The sequence below is a fragment of the Mustela erminea genome, chromosome 10 (assembly GCF_009829155.1).
Source record: "Mustela erminea isolate mMusErm1 chromosome 10, mMusErm1.Pri, whole genome shotgun sequence".
NCBI lineage: Eukaryota > Metazoa > Chordata > Mammalia > Carnivora > Mustelidae > Mustela > Mustela erminea.
In genome coordinates, this window is record NC_045623.1 from 108,801,588 (window position 1) to 108,824,413 (window position 22,826).

At 59.6% G+C, this 22,826-nt stretch overlaps 1 protein-coding gene across 3 annotated transcripts in view; it reads right to left on the reverse strand.

Annotated features, from left to right (window-relative positions):
• PRKCZ (protein kinase C zeta) overlaps positions 1–22,826 on the reverse strand; it is a 92,779-nt gene that overhangs the window by 28,737 nt on the left and 41,216 nt on the right. For all 3 annotated transcript variants that reach the window (XM_032361024.1, XM_032361026.1, XM_032361025.1), the window contains one exon: positions 274–359. In XM_032361024.1, coding sequence (XP_032216915.1) covers positions 274–359 — 86 coding nt within the window. The remainder of the gene's footprint in view (positions 1–273; positions 360–22,826) is intronic.

The following is a 22,826-nucleotide window of genomic DNA, read 5'->3' on the forward strand; positions in this document are numbered from 1 at the left end:
GGTCAAATCTGCAGACCCACGTTCGACCACACGCAAGCTAGGACCTTGAAGCTCCCGCGCCCCATGCAGGGGCGGCCCGACCCGGGCCAGCAGAGCAACATGGAGACACACCCCCACACTCGCCACGCAGCCACCACGTGCAGAAAAGGCCCGGTGCTTCTGGAACGGGCTTGCGTGGCGCACTCAGCAGCAAGTGTCCCCACCTTTCTCTTCGCTGGTGAGGGCAGTGCAGGCCGGGCGGTGACAGCCCAGGAGCTGAGGGGCGGCACTCACCCTGTTAAAGCGCTTGGCCTGGAAGAGATGGCCGTTGGCGCGGTACAGCTTCCTCCATCTTCTGGCTCCGCGGCGGTAGATGGATTCTGGGGGGGACAAGAGAGAGGGGTAAGGAAACAGTCCAGCAGCCTGCCAGCACCCCCCCCCCGAGGTGCACGCGGACGGCCGCCCTGGAGCGGGACGGCAGCTGGGCGGCCCCTGTGAGGGTCCGGCTGGGACGTCGTCAGAGGCCAGAGCACGTCCAAGCCCGCCTCCCTGTTTTCCTTTCCACCCTCCTTCCCTCCGGGCCTGGAAGCCAGGCCCCCTTTCCACGCGGGCTGCGACCTTCTGCCTCACCATCCACGGGGGCCGCAGCTGCCACGCGGAGTCCACGGCGAGCCTGACGTGCCGCCAGGCGTCCTGTCCACCCGCACACGAGAGACCCCCGCCCGACAGCTCTCGGGGCAGAGGTGAGGCAGACACACCAAGCCCTTACGCTGAGTTGAGGGTTACCAAGCACGTCGCTTTCAAAAACGGCGTTCCAGAATCCAAACTCGTAAGAAGGACGCCGCTAACCGAAAAAGCCGGAATCACGGATTTAACTAGACCTGTCGGTTTCATCCTTCCCCAAACATGCTCGTAACTTTGCTCCTTCCAAATGCTCTGAAGCAGACACCGGTACAAACAAAATACTCAGGACACAACGAGAAGCTTTGTGCTTTTATAAAGTTCCTCACTGAAAGCCACTTTCATGAGTTGTGGAAGTGCCACGAATGCACACCAATGTGGAGACTAACGAAATGTTTTTAAAACAAGCAAATTACCAGCTCTGGCTGGACCCTGCTGAAATCAGGTCATGGCCACCGGACAGCCCGCTTCCCTCCCCTTAAACGGGAGACCGAGGGAGAAACAAGATGTCCAGATTCCTCTGCAGCAGGAGCCCCCAGCGGTGGGCAGCTGGGGGGCTGGCAGAGGCCCACACATTGCCCAGGACTCCTCAGAGGTTTCCCGCCACAGACTCTCAAGCAGCACCCAGACGTGAGCAGGGACACGTGGGAGGAGGTGGCACCAGCCTTCACCTCCCGCTCCGCCACCTGCAAGTTCACACCTGGGCGCCACGGGACACCAGGACCACCCTCAGTCCATTTGGCCCTCAGCTCTAAGGAGTCCCTGGTGATGCCCAGGGCCTTTATCCAGATGATGAGGTGTGTCCTGCCATATCGAGCCCTTCCAGCCTACCTGGCTTGATTTGGGGGAAGGCTGGTGTGTGGGGGGGGGCAGGTCCATGCTGATGTCCACAGGACTAACCGTCCCCACAACCCCAGGCATGCCCCCGAACCTCCCTGCACGTGGCATTCACAACCCCCAGCCGTCCTGCAGAGAGAAGTCACTGAGTGACAGACACAGGCGGAGGGACAGAGACACAAGGGGAGCTGAGCTGGCCTGCTGGGGACACCCCGGTGCCAACATGCTGGTTTTCTTGTGCCCAGCCAGCACACACACCACACGGAAACCTACAAATACACTCGACCAGACAAGACGCACGAAGATGCCCTAGCAGAGGCCAAGGGTACGAGGGGAGCCCTGAGGGGACAGGACCCCGGGCTGCACGCAGCCCCGCAGGCCCAGAGCACTGGAGGAGGACTCACTGTCTGAGGAGGTGAAGGCGTTCTAGGAAGTGTTAGACCAGTGCCAGGTTCGGGACGGTGTGGCCTCTGGGGGCGCCCCGGGCAGGCGGGCGCTGGTGAGGCTCTATCCCACCGGCCACTGGGCCACACATGTCCGCTACCCCGTGCTCTGTAGGTTCGCGAGTGACGCGCCTCGCAGGTGCCCCACAGCCGCGCTAGACGGAAACAGGTGAAACTGTAAAAGCCGTGGGAGGGGCCGCAGGCAGCAACTGTGGCTACAAGTGATTTTGGAGGTCTCCCTCGGACACATCTTCTTTAAGGACTCATTTGAACCTTCTCTGGGGCTGAAGCAGGGGGGACACCCCCAGAAGCAGATGCTGAATTCAATTTTAAATAAAGTGTATCAAATTGAAAAATGAAACAAAGTTCTAAGTAGCCAAAGAAAGGCCCTGTCCCCTGCTGCGGGTCCTGCCCACGGGCGGCCCAGGGGCCACTGCGGGTTGCCAGGAGGTCCACGAAAACACTCCCGGGGTTGGGTCCTGCCCACCTATCCGCCTGCCCCATCACCTCAGGCAGAAGTGTGACCTCCCTGCTGTCGGTGGAGTGTGACTTCAAGGAAACGTGTGTGGGTGCCTCTGGGCAAGGGGTCGAACGTTGTTTACTCTGTGTCAGCAGGGCTGGGCCATGGAGCCCAGACGGGCAGCCAAGTGCTGTTCTGGATGTTTCCGGGAGGGTGTTTCTTTTGCTTTGTTTTGTTTTTATCTCTTTGTTTTTTAAGTAGTCTCCACACCCCTGCAGAGCTCATTGTGAAGCCTGAACTCACAACCCCCAGATCAAGACCTCAGCTGAGATCAAGAGCAGATACTCAACCACCAGAGCCACTCAGGAGCCCCAGGGGCATCTCTGGAGGGGACTGACATTTAAACCAGGGGACTCGGAGTGAGGCAGACTGGCCTCCGTGACATAGGTGGGCCTCATCCAATCAGCTGAAGGCCTGACTAGAGCGAATGACGGGCATCCCGGAGCAGGAGGGAACTCTGCCTGCGGCGGCCAGACTTTCAACTTGAACTGAAGCTCGGGCTCTTCTTGGGTCTGCAGACCGCCGACCCGACCTGCCCACGCCCCAACGGCACGGCCGGCTCCTTAACACAGAGCTCTTTTCCTCTATACACACACCCGACTGGTTCTTTCTCTGGACACCCCTGACTGACAGGAGGTCTCTAAGACAGTGTTTACCTTTATCCCTACCCTACGCAGGCACAGGATGGCGTTTGCAAAACCCCTGGCTTTGCAGACCCCGGCAAGGCACCACCGCCTTGGCATGGCCTCAGGCAAGGGCAGGGAGCGCCGCCCCCTCCTGGGGTGTCCGATCCACGCCCAGGCCGCTGCCTGGAAAGCAGCCGTCAAGTGAGTTACAAAGAACCACAAGGGACAGCGGGACAACCTTCGCTTATAAAAATATCTATGTATATTACACACACAGGCAATTTATTTATTTCAGATTTACAGAAAGTTCAAAGACAGTACAGAGAGCGCCCACGTCACCTGCCCACAGCTTCCCCTCCCGCAGCACCTGACTTCCGCTGACGTGTTCGTCAAGACGGAGGTGAACACCACGGCTGTTCCCTAACTCCAGCCGGAGCCGGCAGCCCCCATACACTTCAGGGCTCGGGACACTTCCAGACTCTGGGAACACTGCGGCGAAGACAGGGGAGCCCACGGCGTGCGCGCCCCGCGTCTTCCCACGGGCGTGCGGCACGCCGGTCGCGGCTCGTGGAGCAACACTGACATGCGGCCATGACCAGGCCCTACTCTCCTCGGATTTCCTCAGCGTCTCCCTGCCACCCTCGTTCAGACCCAGATGCCACCCAGAACCCCACCCAGCCCCTCGCCCCGCTCGCCCAGGCCCCTTTCGGTGGTGGCCGCTTCCCCACGTCCCTGGCTGGACGGCCCCGCTGACACCGAGGAGGGCGGGTCAGACGCCCGGTCGGGTGCCCCCTCCTGGGGTCTGCCTGCTGTTTCTCTCAAGACTGCACTGGGGTTACCACCTCCCTAATTTTTTTTTAAAGATTTTATTTATTTATTTGAGAGAGAGATGGCACAAGCAGGGGGAGCAGCGGGCACAGGGAGAGGGAGAAGCAGGCTCCCTGCTGAGGGGCTCCTTCCCAGGACCCCAAGATCACGACCTGAGCCGAAGGCAGAAGCTTCACCAACTGAGCCACCCAGGCGCCCCTCACCTCCTTAACTTCTGAATTAACTGAGCACCTTTCATTCCCACATTCCCACCACGGCAGCCACCAAACCCCCAAAACTTCCGAATGTCGGACTGTTTACTAGAAGGTTCCCTAAGTGCAGGGCTGGATGCAGCGGGATGGGGCCCACTCGGCCTTCCTGAGCTCAGCTGGGGCCCACCATCCTCTGCCCTCGCAGGCCAGGGCCATCCGCCTTGGGGGCCACCAGCTCCAACGACTGTCACGTTCGCGGATTCTGGGTTTCTGCCTGGAAAGTCACAGCCCCTATTCTTGATTTGAAGTGACAACCACCCCGTGTAAACGGGGAAAAGAGAACACATGTCCTCAGAGAGCACACGTGTGCAGCAGGGGCGGGTGCTCTGGGAACGACGCTGGCTCTGCGCCCCCACCGTGCATCCCCTTCTTGCCCGCTGATTTCAGCACCTGCAGGAAAGGGGTCCCCCACACAGGTCGGGTGGGCAGGAAAGGCCTCCAAGGGGGTGTCAGGGCCCTGCCTGCGGCACAAGGCAGCTGCCCAGAGTCCCGTCGGGTCTGAGGTTCAGCCTCGGCTGTGTGGTCAAGGCCGCGCTCTGAGGTCCGTGTGCCACCAGGGCCCTTCCCGGGCGCCCGCGCTCTGGCCTGGGCACCACGGCGAAGGCTGGGCAGCTCGCAGCGGCGCCCGGGGCGCGTGGGGTGCTCTCCCCTCCCCCCAGCATCAACTCCAACCCTTGGAAGAAGCTCTTCGCTTGTCTTTGAAATTCTATAATTAGGAGGCCGCAGGGAATTTTAACGAGCTCAGTTTCTATGGCAATGCCGCGTCTTGAGGGCTCTGACAAGAAGAGCTCGTGGAGCGACAGTGTGAAGAAACCCCGCGGCCCGCAGACACGGGGACGAGCGTGGGCTGTGCCCGAGTTCCGGGGCAGGGCACCGTGGCAGGCAAAGTCTCTCTCGCTGTTCGCGGGCCACGGGCCGGGGTGAGCAGCACAGCCCCGCGCCACGCCACAAGGACGGCTGCAGAGCCCTGAGCCCGGGAAGTGCTGCCCGGATGCGGTACACATTGGGGCGCACCGCGTGGGGACTGTCCCATGCCGCTCCCCGGGGGGGTGACCTGCTGAGTGACCCGGCCCCAAGCGGGGGCAAGGAGCTGGTGAGGTGGCTTTGGGCCGAAGGGTGGGAAGCGGAGTGTGGCCGAGAGCAGGGGCCCGGGGCAGAGGGGGCGCCGCCGCCTACCAGTTCCCTCCCTGCGGCCGGCGGCTCTGACTGGACTCTGTGCCCCGGGGGCGGGACCCCGGCTCTCTGAGCGGCTCTCCTCAGTACAAGGCTCAGCCTGGCTCATTCTGGGCAAGTATCTGACATGCAACAGTAAGACAAAGGACACACTGCCAGGGCTAGGACAGCTAAGACATCCCCGTCCCTCCGCCCTCCAGGACTGTGCGGAGACGTGCGTGTCGGGGGAGAAAGGTGGTGGCCAGTGCTCCTGCAGGACCCAGCTCTGTGTCACATCGCCGGCCGGGGTGGGGGTTCAGAGAACACTTGCCCCAGGACCCCCTGTTCTCGCCAAATGCACATTCCACTCACAGGCTCCGAGGACACGCTGCCACGTGACCTTCTGGAATCAGCAGGCTGGGGTTTTGGGGGGGTCCCGACCTCAGTCTGGCTGCCGGGGAGGGACCTGGTGCTGTGGGGAAGCCCGGCGGGCACCCTGGCTGGGAGGTTCCAGAGGACAATGGAGAGTGTGGACGAACATGCGGTCCCTGCGTCCCTTAGGGGGCCCAGCCGTGGCTCCTGTCCCAGGCCTGCAACGAGCAGGGCACCACGGAGGGACGTCCCCGAACACCAGACTGCCTCTCCAGACACGCTCTGTGAGGGCCTCCCTCGGGGCATGTGGCCCATCTGCTGCGGCCACCGCGGTCTGCCGTGCCTGCCCGCACGGCCACCCAGCAGCAGCGAGACAGCCCAGGCTCCGGGCTAAATCCCGGGGCTGGCCTGCGGGCACACTGTGGATTAGAGCTGGGACTGCGGAGACCACGCAATGGCGAGCCTCTCCTCCGAGGGGAACGGGGACTGCACTCGGCTCCCCTCTCTCCGGGCCCAGCGTGCTGCCACCCTGCCTCGCGTCTCCTAGCGTGACGCCCCCGTGCCAGCGGCGGGGACAGGGTCCTCGAGGCTCCGCATCCCCTGCAGGGCTTCCCGCTGGCCCCTTCCCCAGCAGCCAGGGTGAGGCCACAACGGCAGAGCGGGGGGAGCCGGGATGCCATGGCGGAGGGGGGCTGACCCGCCGGGGAGGACGCGGTCCGTGGGTGGGGCAGGGGACAGGATGCCACTTCTCCCGCGAGAGGAAAAGGCCCCATGGAGGACAGACAGGCGCGGACGGCCCGTGCGAGGGTCTGTGCAAACAGGTCCCCTGCTTTGGAAGCCGATGTCTGATTCCCACGCGCTAAGAAACCTGGTGCGGCGAGCAGGCGCGTGCCGGCGCGTGCCCGGGGATCCCGCTGCTGCCTTTGCAAAATGAGAGCTGCTCACCCGCAGAGCCCCCGACCGGAGCCGGGGCCGGCAGGGGCCGGCAGGGGCTGGCAGAGCACCGAGCAGTCACCCAGCCCCACGGCGCGGCCTGCCCAGGGAGAGGGTCGCGGAGAGGGTCACGGCCCTCCCAGGGGCTCCTCAGAGCTGCCCCTCCCTCACCACATGCTGTCAGCAGCCCTGAAGAACACCGTCCTGCGAGGTTGGTTTTAAGGAGGGATTTAACAGTTCAACTTTCTTTTTCTTTTTTTTTAAGCTTTTATTTATTTATTAGTCAGAGAGAGAGCACGAGCACGGGGAGTGGCAGGCAGAGGGAGAAGCAGACGCCCACGGAGCAGGAGCCCGACGCGGGGCTCCTCCTAGGACCCTGGGATCACGACCTGAGCCGAAGGCAGAGGCTTCACCGACTGAACCCCGGCCCCCCAACAGTCCAAACTTCTAATCATTTTATCACAGATACCTTAACTTTTCATGGTCCAAGTCAAGTTTTAACGAAACGGCTGACCAATATTTCACAAAGCTTCTATGGAAAAATGGGCACCAACTTCCAAGTAACCTACTATAAATAACTTCACACCGAACGCGACTCCTTTCTGCGGGGAGGATTCCTCCAAGGACTCACTTACAAGGAAAAGCGCTCGTTGCTGCTCAGCGCCCAGCGCTGCAGCAGGACCTGGGCCTCTCCCACGACCAAGGCCAGCACCTGGGCAGGGAGCGCAGAGCCTCGGCGACGAGTGCACCAGAACCACCCGGCCCCCCGGGAAGCGGCAGCTTGGATGGGGAGCTGGGCCCTGAAGACGTGGGGTGGCGCCCGGACCCGAGGGGCCTCAACCTAATTCCGTCTCCGTCTCCGAGAACAAACCACAACAGCAGGAAAACAGCAAGCAAATGTGCGAGCAATGCCGACAGCCGCGGGAGGGGACAGTTGTGTCACCAGGCCCACCTTGTGTCCTCAGGCTGTGCTATAGGTCCTGGGGCGGGGGTTGCAAACAGAGCAAGACCCGCGGGCAGCTCATGGGCACCTGTATGGAGACAGAAACCGGGGCCCAGGACACCCAGGACATGCAGGACAACCCAGGTCTAAGGAGGTCTCGGTCAGCCCGGACGCTGTGACTACCCCGACACCACCGGGGACTGGCAACACACACTCCAAGTGAGCTCTCACCGTCTGGAGGCTGGGGCCGGAGGTCAGAACGCCTGCCGGGGCCGGTCCTGCCGAGAGGACTCTTCCTGGGTGAAGGTGGCCTTCTCACTGTGTCCCCGGGGCCGAGACAGCCCACTGGCCCTTATAAGGGCAGTGATCCCAACTGAGGGCCCCGCCCTCTGACCTCAACCAGCCCCTCCCCAAGGCCTCATTCCAAACACAGTCCCATTTGGAGTTAGTTCTGGTTCTGAGGGACAACATTCAGTCTGTAACACTGTGCCCTGGCCGCCTCCCCCAAATTCAAGTCCTTCTCACATGCAAAACACACTCATTCCGTCTCAACAGCCCCCAAAGTCTTAACTCTTACTAGCATCAGTTCTGACGTGCACATTCTGATCTCAATCAGGCAACCTTCACCCAGAGACAGGATTCCAGTCCAGCTGTGAACCTGTGAGGCCAAACAAGATACGAACTTCCAAAACACACTTCCAAAACACAGTGTCGGGACAGGCCTAGGATGGCCACGCCCATTCCAAAAGGGAGACACAAGAAGGAAAGGGGACGGGTCCCAAGAGAGGCCACAGCTTGGCCAGGCAAATCCCATGAGATCTTAAGACTGGAGGACAGTCCTCTTTGGGCTGATGCTCTGGCCTCCAGGCCCCTGTCGCCCCCGCCTGAGAGGATCTCTCAAGACTCCTCAGAAAAGGAAGCTGTCGGGGAGTCGGCCTGCTGAGGTATCAGCTGGACCCCGGGCACACAAATTCAAGGAAAGAAGCCAAGAAACCAAGAAGAAAGCAGCTGCTAAGTGGAAAAAAAACAAAAACAAAAACCAACAGCCAGCCCAGGTAGAGATTTTGGCTGCCTCACGGTGCTCGGGAGACAAGAGCCGGAGGTTTGGGTCAGGGAAACCCCCAGACCTTCCAGGCTGAGATTACTGAGACATTCAAAGAAAACGGGAAGTGGACCAACCTGAGCTGAATCAAGGTGATCTGTCTACATTCCCTCTGCCAGAATAAAATTAAATCCTCTCAAGAGAAAAATAACATCATTCGGAATGCCTACAGTTTTTCAAACACAGTATCCGATATTGCATCAAAAATTACCAGGTGGGCCGAGACAGAAGCGTCCTGAAGAGTGAACATAGACAGACTCCAGCGACCCAGATCTCTAAATGTTTTTCAAAAGATGAGAAGATTTCACCGGCGAACTAGACCTACAGAAAAGAAGAGAGGCTCTAAATATTCCTAGGACTTCAGAAATTTAAAACAAACAAACAAACAAACAAAGCAATTGAAACCAGTAATTCAGGAGAAAGATTTAAAAGCAGATTAGACCAAACAAGACACCTCAGTAGAAAATACCCAGATTGAAGCACAGACGGTAAAGAAAACCTGCGTAGAAAGAAGACAGGAAAGAGCATAAGAGACATGTGGGTACGGCGAGAAGACGTGGGTACGGAGTCCTGGGGAAGCAGGCGGCGTGAACAGGGCCGTAGCTGGAAAGATACTGATGGACATTTTCCAAAAAGACAGAAGACATTATGCCCTACATCCAAAAAGCTCTACAAACCTCAGCTGGGATCAATTCAGTAATACCACCCTCTCTTTCACAGGGCTGCAGAAACAGAAGAACAAAGACCATTTTATAAGCAGCCAGAAAGAGAAGAGAGAGCGCGCGCGATTACCTTCGTGGGAACAAGATCGACAGGTGACTTTCAACAGAAATAACAACGGCCAGAAAACAACGTACCGAAAATGCTAAAAGAACAATGCTTGTGGCCTACATCTGTGTACCCGGTGAAAACAGCCCTCAAAAATGAACACAAAATAAAGACATTTTCACACAAACAAAAATCAATTAATTGTCAGCAAATCTATGCCAACAAGAAATACTAAAGGAAGTATTTTGGACAGAAGAAAAATGGCCTCAGACATTAGCACGGTCACGCAGGAAGAAAGGAAGCACATTAGAAGGTTAAATAAACAGGTAAATCGGAATGGGTACCATTTAAAACAGTATTTTTTTAAAAAAAAGATTTATTTATTTATTTTGAAAGGGGAGAGAGTAAGAGGGGCAGAGGGGTGGGGGGAGGAGGGGCTCAGAGGGAGAGGGAGAGTCTTCAAGCTGACTCCCTATGAGCGCAGAACCGGACATGCGACATGAACTTCTGACCCTGAGATCGTGACCTGAGCCAAAATCCAGAGTGGGATGCTCACCCTACTGAACCACCCAGCTGCTCCTAAAAACAATATTAATGATGACTTGTGAGGTTCAAAATACACATGACGTTCACACACAACAACACCATAAAAACTGACAGAGGTTAAGGGTTGTAAGGTTCTTGTCTTACCTGGGAAAGAGTACAATTATTTAAGGTACATTCCAAGAATGTGTTTCATAATTTCTAAGTCAGCCAGAGTATTTACAAAATATTTTTTAAAGTATTATTTAACAAAGCTAAGGGAGGGGGAAGTGGAGTAACACTTGACTACATCAAAAGTAGCCAAGAAAGGAAGGCCAAAAGGAAACAGATGGGTTGATGTAAAATGATGATTAAGATAGCAGATTTACGGGTGCCTGGGTGGCTCAGTGGGTTAAAGTCTCTGCCTTTGGCTTGGGTCATGATTCCAGAGTCCTGGGATTGAGCCCCATATGGGGCTCTCTGCTCAGCGGGGAACCTGCTTCCTCCTCTCCCTCTCTCTGCCTGCCTCTCTGCCTACTTGTGATCTCTGTCTGTCAAATAAATAAAATCTTAAAAAAAAAAAAGATAGATTTAAACTGTAACATATCAGTATGATGTTAAATATAAATGGACTAAACGCTTCGGTTAAAAGACAAGGACTGTCTAGAGTACACTAAAAACAACTAACTTCTGCTAGTACGATTCATTTCCAAAATCTGACACAGAACAGTTGTAAGGAAAAGAATGACACATACACACTGAGTTTTCCTGCTCCCCAACACATGTACACACAAAGGAAACTCCCAGGCTAAAAATATTGTCCATCTTAAATAGCAACCTCTCATGATGATAACAGCGTCAATCCAAAAAGCAGATATCATGACCCTAAAGCAGTATGCGTCTAATACAGCACAAAACACGTGATGAAAAAGTAACAAGAGAAGAAAAAGAGAAAGATAAATCCCTAATAATTGGATAACATCTAGAGTGATTAAAAACGGTTTAGGGTTGCCGGGGTGGCTCAGTTGGTATAGCCTCTGACTTTGGCTCACGTCATGATCTTGGGGTCCTGGTATGGAGCCCCACGCTGAGCTCCTTGCTCAGTGGGGAGCCTGCTTCTCCCTCTGTCTGCTGCTCCTCCTGCTTGTGCTCTTTCTCTCTCCCTCAAATAAATAAATAAACAATTTTTTAAAATAACACACCATAACTTAACTAAAGATAACAAGAGAAGACATACAAAATCTCAGATTTCTATTTTATAAAAATTAAACACAGAATTTAAAACACTCCCACAAAGGAAACTCCAGACCCACAGGGCTCTACTGGTAAATTCTTCCAAATAGTTGAGTTAGAAATAGTCTCAGTCTTACGTAAAATTGTCTCAAGAATTTAAAAACAAAAGCTCATTTAATTTTATGAGGCCGATATACCTCCAAGTTAAATTCTGAGAATGACATGAGAGAACTATAGGCCAATCTCTCTCACAAACACAGCTGCAAAAACACCACACAAAATATTAACAAACTGAATCTGGCAAAATGTAGAAAAGGCAATATATCACAACCAAACGGAGTTCAGGAAGGGAATGCGGGTTGGCTGACATTCAAAGTCAATCAGTTAAATCACCTTTAAAAAACTATTTTATTTATTTATGTTAGAGAGAGGGCTTGTGTGCAAGTGGTGGGGAGGGGCAGAGGGAGAGGGAGAAGCAGACACCCCCTCTGAGCTAGGAGTCTTGACGTGGGGCTCGATCTCACAACCCTGAGATCACAGCCCGAGCCTAAATCAAGAGTTGGACACTTAACCAACGGAGCCACCCAGGAGCCCCCAGTTCACCTTATTAACAGAATATAAGAGAAGAGTGTGTCAACGGACGAAGAAAAGAAGCATCTGATAAAATCCGGTACAATTCAGGACAAACACTCTCAACGAGGCCTAAGACCTCCTTAATGTGATGGGGGGGTTTACAAGGGAAAAAAATGTCCTTCCAAGAACGTCCTTGACAGTGAAATGTGGAGTCACCACTTCTGTCCCACACTTTTTCAGAAAGGTGAGCGGCGCGGGGTTGGAGCGGCGGAGATGAGCCGATGGGATGACAGCGCCGCCCTAGGAAACCCACGGGAACCTGCAGACCCGACCCGGGTTAACGTGCGGGGGTAGCGCGGCTGCTTGACGAGTCAGCACGAAGCCCCTTCCCCGATACGTGTCCGCAAACAGAACCGTGGAGGCAGCACCATTTAAGGCGGCGTTGAAATGAAACACGGGGCCAGCGCTAGACAGAAACTGCAGGGCGGCCGCACGGAGGGCTACAAAGCAGCACGGAGGGGACGGAAAGACGGGGGCGCGGGTCGGAAGCCTCGCCGCCCTGAGGACATCAGTCCCCCCCCCCCGCTGACCTATGAACTCAGAGGCGATCCGAACTAAAGACAAACAAACAGCCTCCCTGGGTATTTGGAAAATTATAGGCCACTTGGAAAATCAAGGCAGAGAGCAGCCGGGGTAATCCTGGAGGAACACAACACCGGGGGCCTTCGAACGCGTGGTACTCACGGTCACTAGAGCTGATTTAAAGCAGTGTGACGTTGGTGCGACGGATCAGCGGCACAGAAGGAAGCTTCTGGAAGCGGGTCCCCACACGGACAGTCGTCGGAGTGATGACCAGGGCGCCCCTGAAGTGTGCTGGGAAAGGGCCGTCACCCCACGCCGGGCCGTCACCCCACACCGGCGCGGAGCTCCCGCCCAACCCCGGGTCGCGGGAAGAATGAAAGCTCCCGATCTTGGCCCGAGAGAGGACGTTCAGGCCCCTGGGGCCCGAGAGAGGACGTTCAGGCCCCTGGGACCCGAGAGAGGACGTTCAGGCCCCTGGGGCACAGAGGTGTTTCTTCAACGCGGCAGGAAAAGCACGGATCGCAACGTCCCACTCCCTTCATGAGAAGAGTGAAGAGGCAAGCGGCCGAGTGTAGGAGCAAATTTGCGAGGATCAAAGAACTCGTCCCAAACACACAGAGGGCCCGTCCACATCCGCAAAAGAGGCACGCGGCCTCGGGACGCCCGGGGGCTCAGTCGGTGAAGCCTCTGCCTTCGGCCATGGTCATGGTCTCGGTCCCCGGATGCAGCCCCGCAGGGTGCTCAGCGGGAAGCCTGCTTCTGCCTCTCCCCCTCCTCCTACCCCTGCCCGCGCACGCTCGCTCTCTTTCTCTCTCGTATAAATGAAAGTCTTTAAAAGAAAGATGTACAGACAAGTACATTATTTTTAAACACCCTGATTCTGAGACTGGGCAGAGGACGCAGACAGGCACTTCACCCACGTGGGCCCAGAGGGAAGCCCGAGGCAGGCAGGAAGGCACTGATGAGTCAGAGGCAATGAAGACGCGCAACCCGCGCAACCCGGGCCGGGATGTGAGGCCCCTTCCCGCCAGCTCTGCCGGCACCAACCAAGAGCCTCCGACAACTGCGGTCGACAACCGTGGTGCGGGGACAGGCGTGTAGGAGGGACCCCCAGGGGCTGAGGGGCTGAATTCCCATTGATCACAGGTGCGCTCCTGGCGCAGACCCCCTACAGCCAGGGGTCTTCCATGCTCCAAGGAAATGACTCGGGGCCTGCCCCCACCCGCAGCAGCAGGATGGGGCTGGGGCACCAGAAAGACCGACGCCTGAATGGAGGCCTGGAACTTTCAGCGCCATGTCCCACCTCCGGGGATGGGGGTCGGGCATCACCTCCACGATGAAACCTCACCGACATCCCTCGCTGACCAGGTGTGGGGAGCTTCCAGGCACTGAAGCTGGACAGGGCGGGCGCGGGAGCCCCCCGCCCCAAGTCCTGCCCCCGCGTTGCCTCCATCAGCCCCTTCCTGAGTTGCACACGACACAAGAAGCCGGTAAACTGGTGTTTTCCTGAGCTCCGGGAGCCGTGCGAGCCAGTCACTGACCCGATGCATCGGAGCACGGGCGGCATCTGCGGCTAGGGTACCCCGCGGGCTGCACTCCGGCTGCGGGGTCCGCACTCACCCCAGGCAGACGCGCCAGAACCAGTCAAACTGCAGGATGCACACGGGGCCACCCCTGGCTGCCGGCAGGAGGACCCCACACGGGGCGCCGGGAAGCAGCGCGGGGAGCACGCAGAGGCATGGCAGCTCCAAGCACCCCAAGCATCCCTACGGTTCCCGCCGTGTGCAGGCAGGGGGCGCGCGCCAGCCGGGGTGTGTGCAGGGGCCCCCCGCGGGGCAAACACTGCCCGCTCTGAGAGGACAGACTTAGGACTTATGGCCGGCGCGCGTTCTCACCCTGGAACCGACCCTGCGCAGGGAACGGTAACCCAGAACCACACCCAGCACCGCGGGGACTCTCCCCCACGGCACTGAGAGCCATAGGATCCACCACAGAAAGTTCAAAACCAAGCAAAGCTCCATGGTGGGGAGGGTGGCCAGGAGAGGGGGCCGGGATTCTGGGCACAGCGGAGGTGGACCCCCTAAACCGGCTGGAGGCCGACGGGCGCCTCCGTAAAAACTCACGCAGTCGCACACTCAAGAGTTTGCAGTTTCTGGAACAGTTTATTCTGGTTAAAAACAATGAAGAAAGGAAACGGGACCCGAGAGCGGAGGCCCCAGATCCGCAGCACACCCCTCCCTAAATAAAAGCCACCCCCACCCCCGCCAAATCGGGGCAGGCGTAGTACCTTCTGGAGTGAGTTCTCAACTTTTTCTTGGCTTATTATGATGATGGTTTTTAAAAATTTGCTCTCTAAGATTAACTTCTGGGACCCACACTCGGAACGTGACCTGTTACTTGATTATCCTCGTAAGTCGTACCCAATAAAAGCACTTCTGGAGAACTAACGTCCACCGCACGCGTTCTCCGCGGCGGAACAGCCATGTCGTGGGTCCCACGAGCTCCTTCCTTCCCTCACGGGACGGCGAGCTCTGACGTCCCTCAGACGAGAGCAGACGCAGGGAAGCCCGGGGCCCCGGAGGCGCACCGGTCGGCAAGTCCGGTCCTTCAGGCCCCGGAGCGGGCCCTTCCTGTCCTCCTACATGCTCCTGGCCCGGCGTGGCCTCATCACAAGAGCCTGCGGGGGACGGCTCTCTGCCTGATGGCTCCAACTCTCCCACAAATGTGACGGGTCCTGCGGTGCCCCCAGTCACCCACCCCTGGCCACTGGCAAGCCACCCACACACTGCCACGGCGCCTCTGCCCCCAAAGCCGGCCCCACGGGGCCTCGACCTGGTGCCCAGCTCCCAGGGCCACAGACGGTCTGCTCGGATGGTCAGTGGGCTGCCCCTCAGCCACGCCCCGCCTCTTCACCACGCATCAGCTCCCCACCCTCAAAGATCTGGGCACTGGGTCCCCTTCTCTCTCTCAAGACCGATGACCTTGACCTTCCTCAATGGCCAAACTACGGACCCGCCATCCCTCAAAATCACCCCTCCTCCTGGGACTGGACCACAAGCACCTCTGCACATGTCCACACCCAACCCTCCCCCTGCCCCAATGCCAGGCCCCCTTGTCCACATTCCTCATGGGATCTAAGAGGCCAGCGACCAGAAGTGCCATTACTGTACAGACCACCAAAGCAAAATACCACTGCCCAGTCGAGCGGGACCCGCGGACCGTCTAGACGCACCCTGCTCTCGGGGTGCTGGGACGTGAGAGGTGCCTCCGTGGGGACACAAGGTGGGGTCTGCTCCGGCTCTTCCGGGGGAATCTGGTGCCCGTCTTCTCTCAGGTGGGAATTTGCAAACCTCAATGGACAGCCGGTTGGAAGGCGGCTGGATGCACCCACAGCTGCTCCAAGCTGAAGCCCGCGTCCGAGGCCATCCTTCCCTGACCACTCCAGCCTCTGCACAGGCAAGCCCCTCATCAGGACTCTGGCTGCCCCCGTGCACAGCAGGTGTTTCTCCAGCATCCGCCCTGCTGGACCACACTCGCCAGGTCCGTCTGTGCTCGGCACCAGGGCCCACACGCAGGACGCCTGTGGCCTTCTGGAATGACTTGGCCCCGAGCACGCTGGCGCCCGTCTCATCCTTTCCCTGCACCTTCATGGACATCTGAATGCCGACAGAAGACAGCCCTCAGCTCATAACTGGGCGTACAGTATGAACAGGGTCTGCCCTCAGCGGAGCCCAGGGTCTGGGGGGAAGCAGGCGCTCTCAGGAGCTGCATGGCGACGACAGGTGTGGCACCCTGACTAGAGGCCCCAGATGGCCATGTGCGAGCTTCTGAGCCTCCAACCCCCGAACAGGTGCTTTACTCCTGGCCCCGCGGGGCTCCACTCCCCAGCAGCCCAGCCCGCCCCATCCCCGTGTAGCGGCTTCTGGCCAGTGAGGCTTGAAAGGCTCCCAGGGAACACCAGGGGATCCAGGGGCCAGTACCAGGCCAGAGGCTTGATTTGGTCCCTGAAGGTGTGACCCAGCGGCCACGGGACCAGAGAAGGCACTGAGGGTGTCGCCTCAGCAAGACCGAGGGCAGAGCCCCTCCGAGGAAGCCAAGCCTGTGGAGAGAAGCAAGCCCTGCTGCTCAGGGACGAGCCGTAGTCTGTGCTAGGCCCACCCGCTGCCTATCGCCGGTCACTCACGGAGCCCTGAACAACTGTGCTGGACTGACGGGCTCTTCCCTCTCCCTGGGCCACCCTGACAGCAAAGCCACACTCCCCCAGCACCCCAGCCAGGGACCAAGTCCACCGATCTGCGTCTGGACCTTTCCAGACTCACCCACACCCCACCGCCTCCGGCCTGCCCCCACCAGCAGCCTCACCCCGGGGCGCCCGGCACCAGCAGGATCAAATCTCAGGGACATACACGGGCCACGGGCCTGCGTCGGGACCTCCCCAGACGCCACCCAGAGCGTGAGCCAGCATCAACCCCCAGGGTCACTGCCGGGACCCCTCTCTTCTTCCCCCCCATTCCAGGGGCTCCCCACCCACTGGCCACCTGGGGGAGCTCAGGGCGGGATTATAATTCGCATGTCTGACACCCACTGCCACACTCGGTCAGAACAACCCAGGGAGGAGGAAGGGGAAGGCAGCGTAGACCCCACTTCACGGAGGAGCAGACCGAGGCTGCCCAAGGCCAAGGCGTGGCCAGAGATGGCTCCTCCGCTCCGGTCCAGGAAGCCCTCCAGGGCGCCAGAAACCTTCCACAGCGGCATAGCTGGAAGCCCTCGTGATCGGCTGGACGAGGGTCCCAGAGATGTCCACCCACCAGTCCCTGGAGCCTGTGAGTACGTCACCTTACGAGGTGCAGATGTGACGAAGTTATGGACCCAAGACGGCAGGGGGGCGCGTCGGAGTTGGAGAGACGATGCCCTGCACGGGGCGCACCCTGGCTCACCTGCCCTTGGTGTCGCCTTGGCACCAACCCACCACGTTTGTTCCAGAGACTCTGGGACAGGGTCACACCGGGGTCTCAAAGCCACCGTCTCAGCACGGTCACCAAAGCCACCACCAAGTCCCCCTCCTCCTCCATTCAATCTGCCGTGAATGCCAGTGGCACACAGTGCTCTACCAAGACCGGGATCCACGGATGACCAAAGTGTGGCCCCAGGTCTAGAGACCCAGAAGTGACATGAGCACAGACCCAGGACCAGGGACTCAGAGGGGGCAAGAGTATGGCCTGGCCTCCAGGAGCTACCACAGTCAACACGTGGTCCCAGGGATGGAGGGTCCCTGACCTTGAGGCAGCTGGAAAGCACAGAGACAGGAGAGGCCAGGCAGGCTTCCTGGAGGAGGAAACATCTGAGCTGAGTCCTAAGGAGGTGAAGACAAGACAGGATGAAGGGCAGGCTCCCGACAGGCCTCCACCAGGTCCAGGAGGACCACACGTGAGGACTCAGGGAGGGTCTACCTTGATCCTTTTCTCTCTGAAGTGCTCCTTAAAGGATGGGCTCACCCGGGCACCTGGAGGCTCCGTCGGTGGAGCCTCTGTCTTCGGCTCACGTCGCGATCCTGGGGTCCTGGGATCGAGTCCCGTGTCCGGTGCCCTGCTCAGCAGTGAGCCTGCTTCTCCGTCTCCCTCTCCCTCTGCTGCTCCCCCTACTTGGGCTCTCTGTGTCTGTCTCTGTCTCTGTCAAATCAATCAAATCTTTAAAGAAAAAAAGAAGGATGCACTCTCCGGCCATCCCAGGTCCACTACAGGACTGCGCCGCTGCCTCTGCTGGCGCACGAGCGAGACGGCGGCAGGCGCTTTGCGTGGGAGGGCGGGGCACGGGGCGGACACAGGAGTGCACGGCCCGACGGAGTCAGCAACGCGGAAGGTAATCCCAGGGCACCCCGCACCCGACCCCCTGCTGGGGGCACTCCCAAAGAAGCAAGGCGGCAGTGGTGTGCGCGGGGACTGTGGGTTCACCTGTGGCCGAAAGAGGCTGGAAGAACCCAAGACCGAGGAGTTCCCCGGGTCCATGTGTGCTGTGCTCGGGGCCGTGCAGGGAGCGGGAGCTGGTGGGGCGCGGGGCTCTGCTGTGCGACTCACACCCACCACTCCCGGGTGAGCGGCTGGACGGGATACGCAGCAGCCACACGGACACGCGCAGCTCTCCGGCGTGGAGTGGGGGCCCTGGAGCTGAGTGCCAGGAGCCGGGCCCCGAAGACCACCCCTCAAACAGCCAAGATTACGGGGGGGGGGGCACAGGGCTGCAGTCGGCAGGGGCGACAGACGGCAGGGGCCGCGCGGGGAGCCTTCTGCACGCGGGATCGACGCCGTGGCCCTCGCGCTCACGATGCAACGGCCGACATCGTGCTGTGCCTACGTGGGCAGAGCCATGGGGACTGGGCACACCGTGCAGGACCCCTTCAGGGTTCTCGTGACTGCCAGCCTCAGCGGTCAGGACGGAGGCCCTCTCGAGAAAATGGAGACAGTTCTGGAAACGGGCACCTTGGCTACCAATCTGGCAGTATTAAAAAGGGACAATGAATGTTTTCTTGTGTTGGTGAGACGGTGCTATTACGTGATGCTTATCTTCTAGAGATATTTGTCCACAGATGACAAGAAGGCCAGGAGGGGGGCTGGGGGCTTACCGGCCGGCCAGAAGTTACGGATGGAGCTGAAGAAAGGGTGCGTGAGTCTTTACTACACAATTCTCTCTACCTTGGTAGATGTTTGGAATTTTTCATAATAAAAATTTTCTTTAAAGAAACCCCAAGAAACTCATTTCACTCTTTGGCTTTTGTGCCCACTCAGAGCAGGAGCCCCAGCCTCTCCAAAGCCAGCTCTGGGGGGAGAACCAAAGGTCGGTGGAGCCCCTGAGTCAGCTCGGGCTGGGGGGGAGCTGGGCATCGTCCAGCCTCAAACAAGCCAAGTGCAAATGAGAGCAAGGGGACCAGGGCCAGAGCCTGTGCGTGCCGGTGACCACGGAGGCCTCCCTCAGGGCTCGTCCCAGCCCCCACACGCAGCCCTGTGCACCCAGAGGAAGGACTCTTGCCCCGTGACTACTGAACTGCCGATCACAGCCCCCAGAGCAGGGCCTAGATAAGACCCAGAGGGCCCTGAGGCTCCTCTTGGAAGCTCTCAGCCACGTGGCCGCCTCAGCCCAAATCAGTCCGCCTGGACATTGATAAGGGCCCGCCGTGACCTGGAACAATGGGCCACTGCCCTCACTTCCCTTCCAGCCCATCCAGAGGGAAACAGCCCCGTCGGGTCACCAGGGAGCCCCGGGCACCCTCACCACCTCCCCACACCGTGCCAGGCTCGCATCTGCAAACGCCCTGCACGCCCCTCGCCCCGTCCTCCTCTGGCTTGAGGAAGCAGCGCGAGGGCGAGAGCAGGGACCCCGCGGAGCGCAGACGCGGTGCCCGTGGGAAGGTCGGCAGGGCCACAGCCGCTCGAGCCGTTAAAGCCCCTCGACAGGAAATTGCCCTAGTGCCGAGCGGCTGGGCGCTGTGATGAGAAATGACTTTCATGAACTGGTCTTCAAGCCCCCCGGCTGACACAGCGCCGAGTCTGAACGTGGTCTGGGGCAGCCACGGGTGAAGGCCCACCCGAGCGCCGTCGGGCCGTGGCCGGCCATCCTTGAGCGAACGAGGTACCCGCGTGCCGTCTGACCACAAACGGGCCGTGCGGGAAGTCAGCGTGTGCGGGGCTGCAGGCTGCGCCCTCGCCTCCGGAGCGCACGCACCCACCCTCCGCAGCCCCCGGCCCACGCTCCCCCGGCCCACGCTCCCCCCACCCCCACTGCTCACCTGGGAACCACCCCCAACCCTCCCGGGTTCCGCCAACGTTCTCCCAGCGCTGGGCACCCGCACGTCGCCCCGGCCCTCTCCTCCTACTGTCTCTGGCCTGGTGGGCAGCAGGGGACCGCAGAGCATTCGGCAGGAGTGACCGCACTATACACATGTCTAATCACATAGCTCCCCCCACCCCCGCCACCTCCAGCCATGTCAGCTTCCCCTGTGCTCAAGCTCCTTCCAGCCATGCCTCGTTCCCTCCCGCCGGGGCGGAGCCGGCTCCCTCCCCAACCGGGGCACACAGGGAGAGAACAGCCTCCCCTCAGCACCTCCAGCCCCGTGCGGGTGACGTGTCCGCAGACTCACCTGCTTGCTCCTTCTCTCCCCTCTAGAACACAGACTCAGTGTGGGTGGACGGCACCATCCCAGCCCCGAACCGGACCCAGCCACGGGGGCCTGCGCACAGTAGGTCTGGGGAGCAGACGATCTAGAACGAACAAAGTCCGCATCTTCCCGCGGCTCCGGGGCCACCGTCCTCAGAGGGGCTCTCACAGTCCGGCCCATCTCTGACATCCAGCTGCTGATGGCTGAACGCCCCACCTTCCCTTTCCGTCTCCCCACACCTGGGCAAGCTGCTGAGAAAGCCCCGATGCCGCCTCTTTCCACCGTCAGGTGTGAGTTCAAAGCCTGTGTGCACCAGCCCTGCTCCGTGCCTCACCCCAGACCACCACCGAGACCCTCGGCGGATCTCTCCCCAAAATCTCAAGCCATTTGGGGGTCAGCCCTGAGCTCACCCTGCTGTCCCAGAAAGCCTCATTACGGGTGCACGGCCCAGGAAAGAGGGTGGGTCCACCCTCCCCCACTCCCAGGATGGCAGACACGGCAGGGGCGGGGGACACACAGGTGCAGGCATGGCACTCGCCGCACGTTCCCACCCCACGCGCCCCAGGGCTTCCTCGCCGGACCGGAGTCCCCCAAGGGCAGGAGTTACAGTCGCATCCCCAGCTCCCGATGGGTCTCGACGAATGTGCATGAAACAGAAAACGGCAGCGGACCTTCGAGCATCTCACCGCCCTCACCTTGCTCTAAAAGGGACCCAAGAAAACAAACGGCAGCTCTCCCCGCCGAGAGAGGCTTATAACTGTCGCGGTACTAAAACGTCTTCATCATAGCGACGTGATTCAACACCAAGAGACGGCTGACACAGAGTGCTGGGGCAACGCGTCCCGAAACAGGCCTCACGCACCTCGGGAACCGGGGACACCGCCCGCAGCTCTGTCGCCCCCCCATCCACGCTCCCCCAGAGAAGACAAACAGCCCAAGAAAGACTGGGGCGGGTCCCGTGATCCCGTGGTACGGCCACTTCCGAGCCATTAGACTTGCTCCCGGACCCTCGGTGAGGTGGTGGGGGGGGGGGTGCGCGATTCTGGACTTGTTTTCTACAACGTCGAGATAAAGAAGAATGAAGTTCCTAGGAACCCACGGTCGGCCCAAACAAACAAAACCAGAACAGAAGACTCGCAGGCAGGACCTGCAAACCCGCAGCAGACCCTGGGCCGGGGGCGCAGAGGAGATCTTGAGGCAGAGCAGAGGGACGGGTCCGGGACAGGGCTGGAGTCAGGGTCACGCCCCCGCGCTGGCCCCTAACGCCGCCTGAGCGAGGCCCCTCGACGTTACGCTCCCCCGGCAGCAGGGCAGGAAGAGAGGCTGTTCTATGTCCGCAGAGACGAAAAGCGGGAAAGGAAGCCGCGGCATTGCTCCGACCCTCATCCACAACCCTCTCTGCTGGAAGGGGCCCTGGAGCTGCACGGACCGAGGCTCAAGCCCCATCCCCGCGCGGCACACTCGGCGTCACCGTCAGACGCCGGTCCTGCTCAGTGCCTGCCCCGCAGCCCTGAGACATACCCACGGCCCACCTCTCCCTCGACCCGCACGGGGGTCAGGGCGCCGGCCGCCTGCACAGGCAAAACCGCATGTGTAACTGCTGACTCCCCGAAAACTCAACGACAAGTTCCCTACTAGGGAAGAGGGCCAGGAAGCCCTACCAACAACGCACACTTAGCACGTGCTCTGCGTGCCCCGCGCGGCACATGGCGTCTCCGGACAACGCAGTCGGCGGGAGAAAAGGAAACGCTGCCGGGATCGTAAGGAAGATCCGCTCACACCGACGTCCGGCATCCAGCCCCACGCGCAAGCGGACGCGTGCTGTTCGAACCGAGCTGCGCGGGGGTCCTGTCCACGGGCACCTCTGTGACGGCGGTCATGGCTCTGCAGGAACCTGCTGGTGTCGTCATTTCTCACTTACGTGACGCGTCTGTGCCGTAAACCATGTGTCTCTGTGTCTGTGGGTCTCTGCCCGTCGCCACCCTAACCCTACCCTCTCCTGCTCTCACCCCTGCTATGTCCCGTTCACGCGTCCACTACGTACCCGTCCCACACCTGTCACCCATCCCCCACCGATCTCCGTGCGTCTGCCCTCTGTCCGCCGGGGCCTGCTAGGTGCTGCCCCAGAATGAGGACACCCGGGTCCCTCTGCGGCCACAAGCCTCCCGGGAGGCAGGTGTCGCCGTCTCCCTGCGTCAGGCAGGACTGCGGGGCTGGCAGAAGGGTGGCCCTGTCGGGACTCCTGGTCACTTCCGCATTTCTAAATCCTGCCTGACCCTTAACCTCCAAGTAACAGCCAGACACGAGGGCAACAGAGCGGGCAGGAACACGA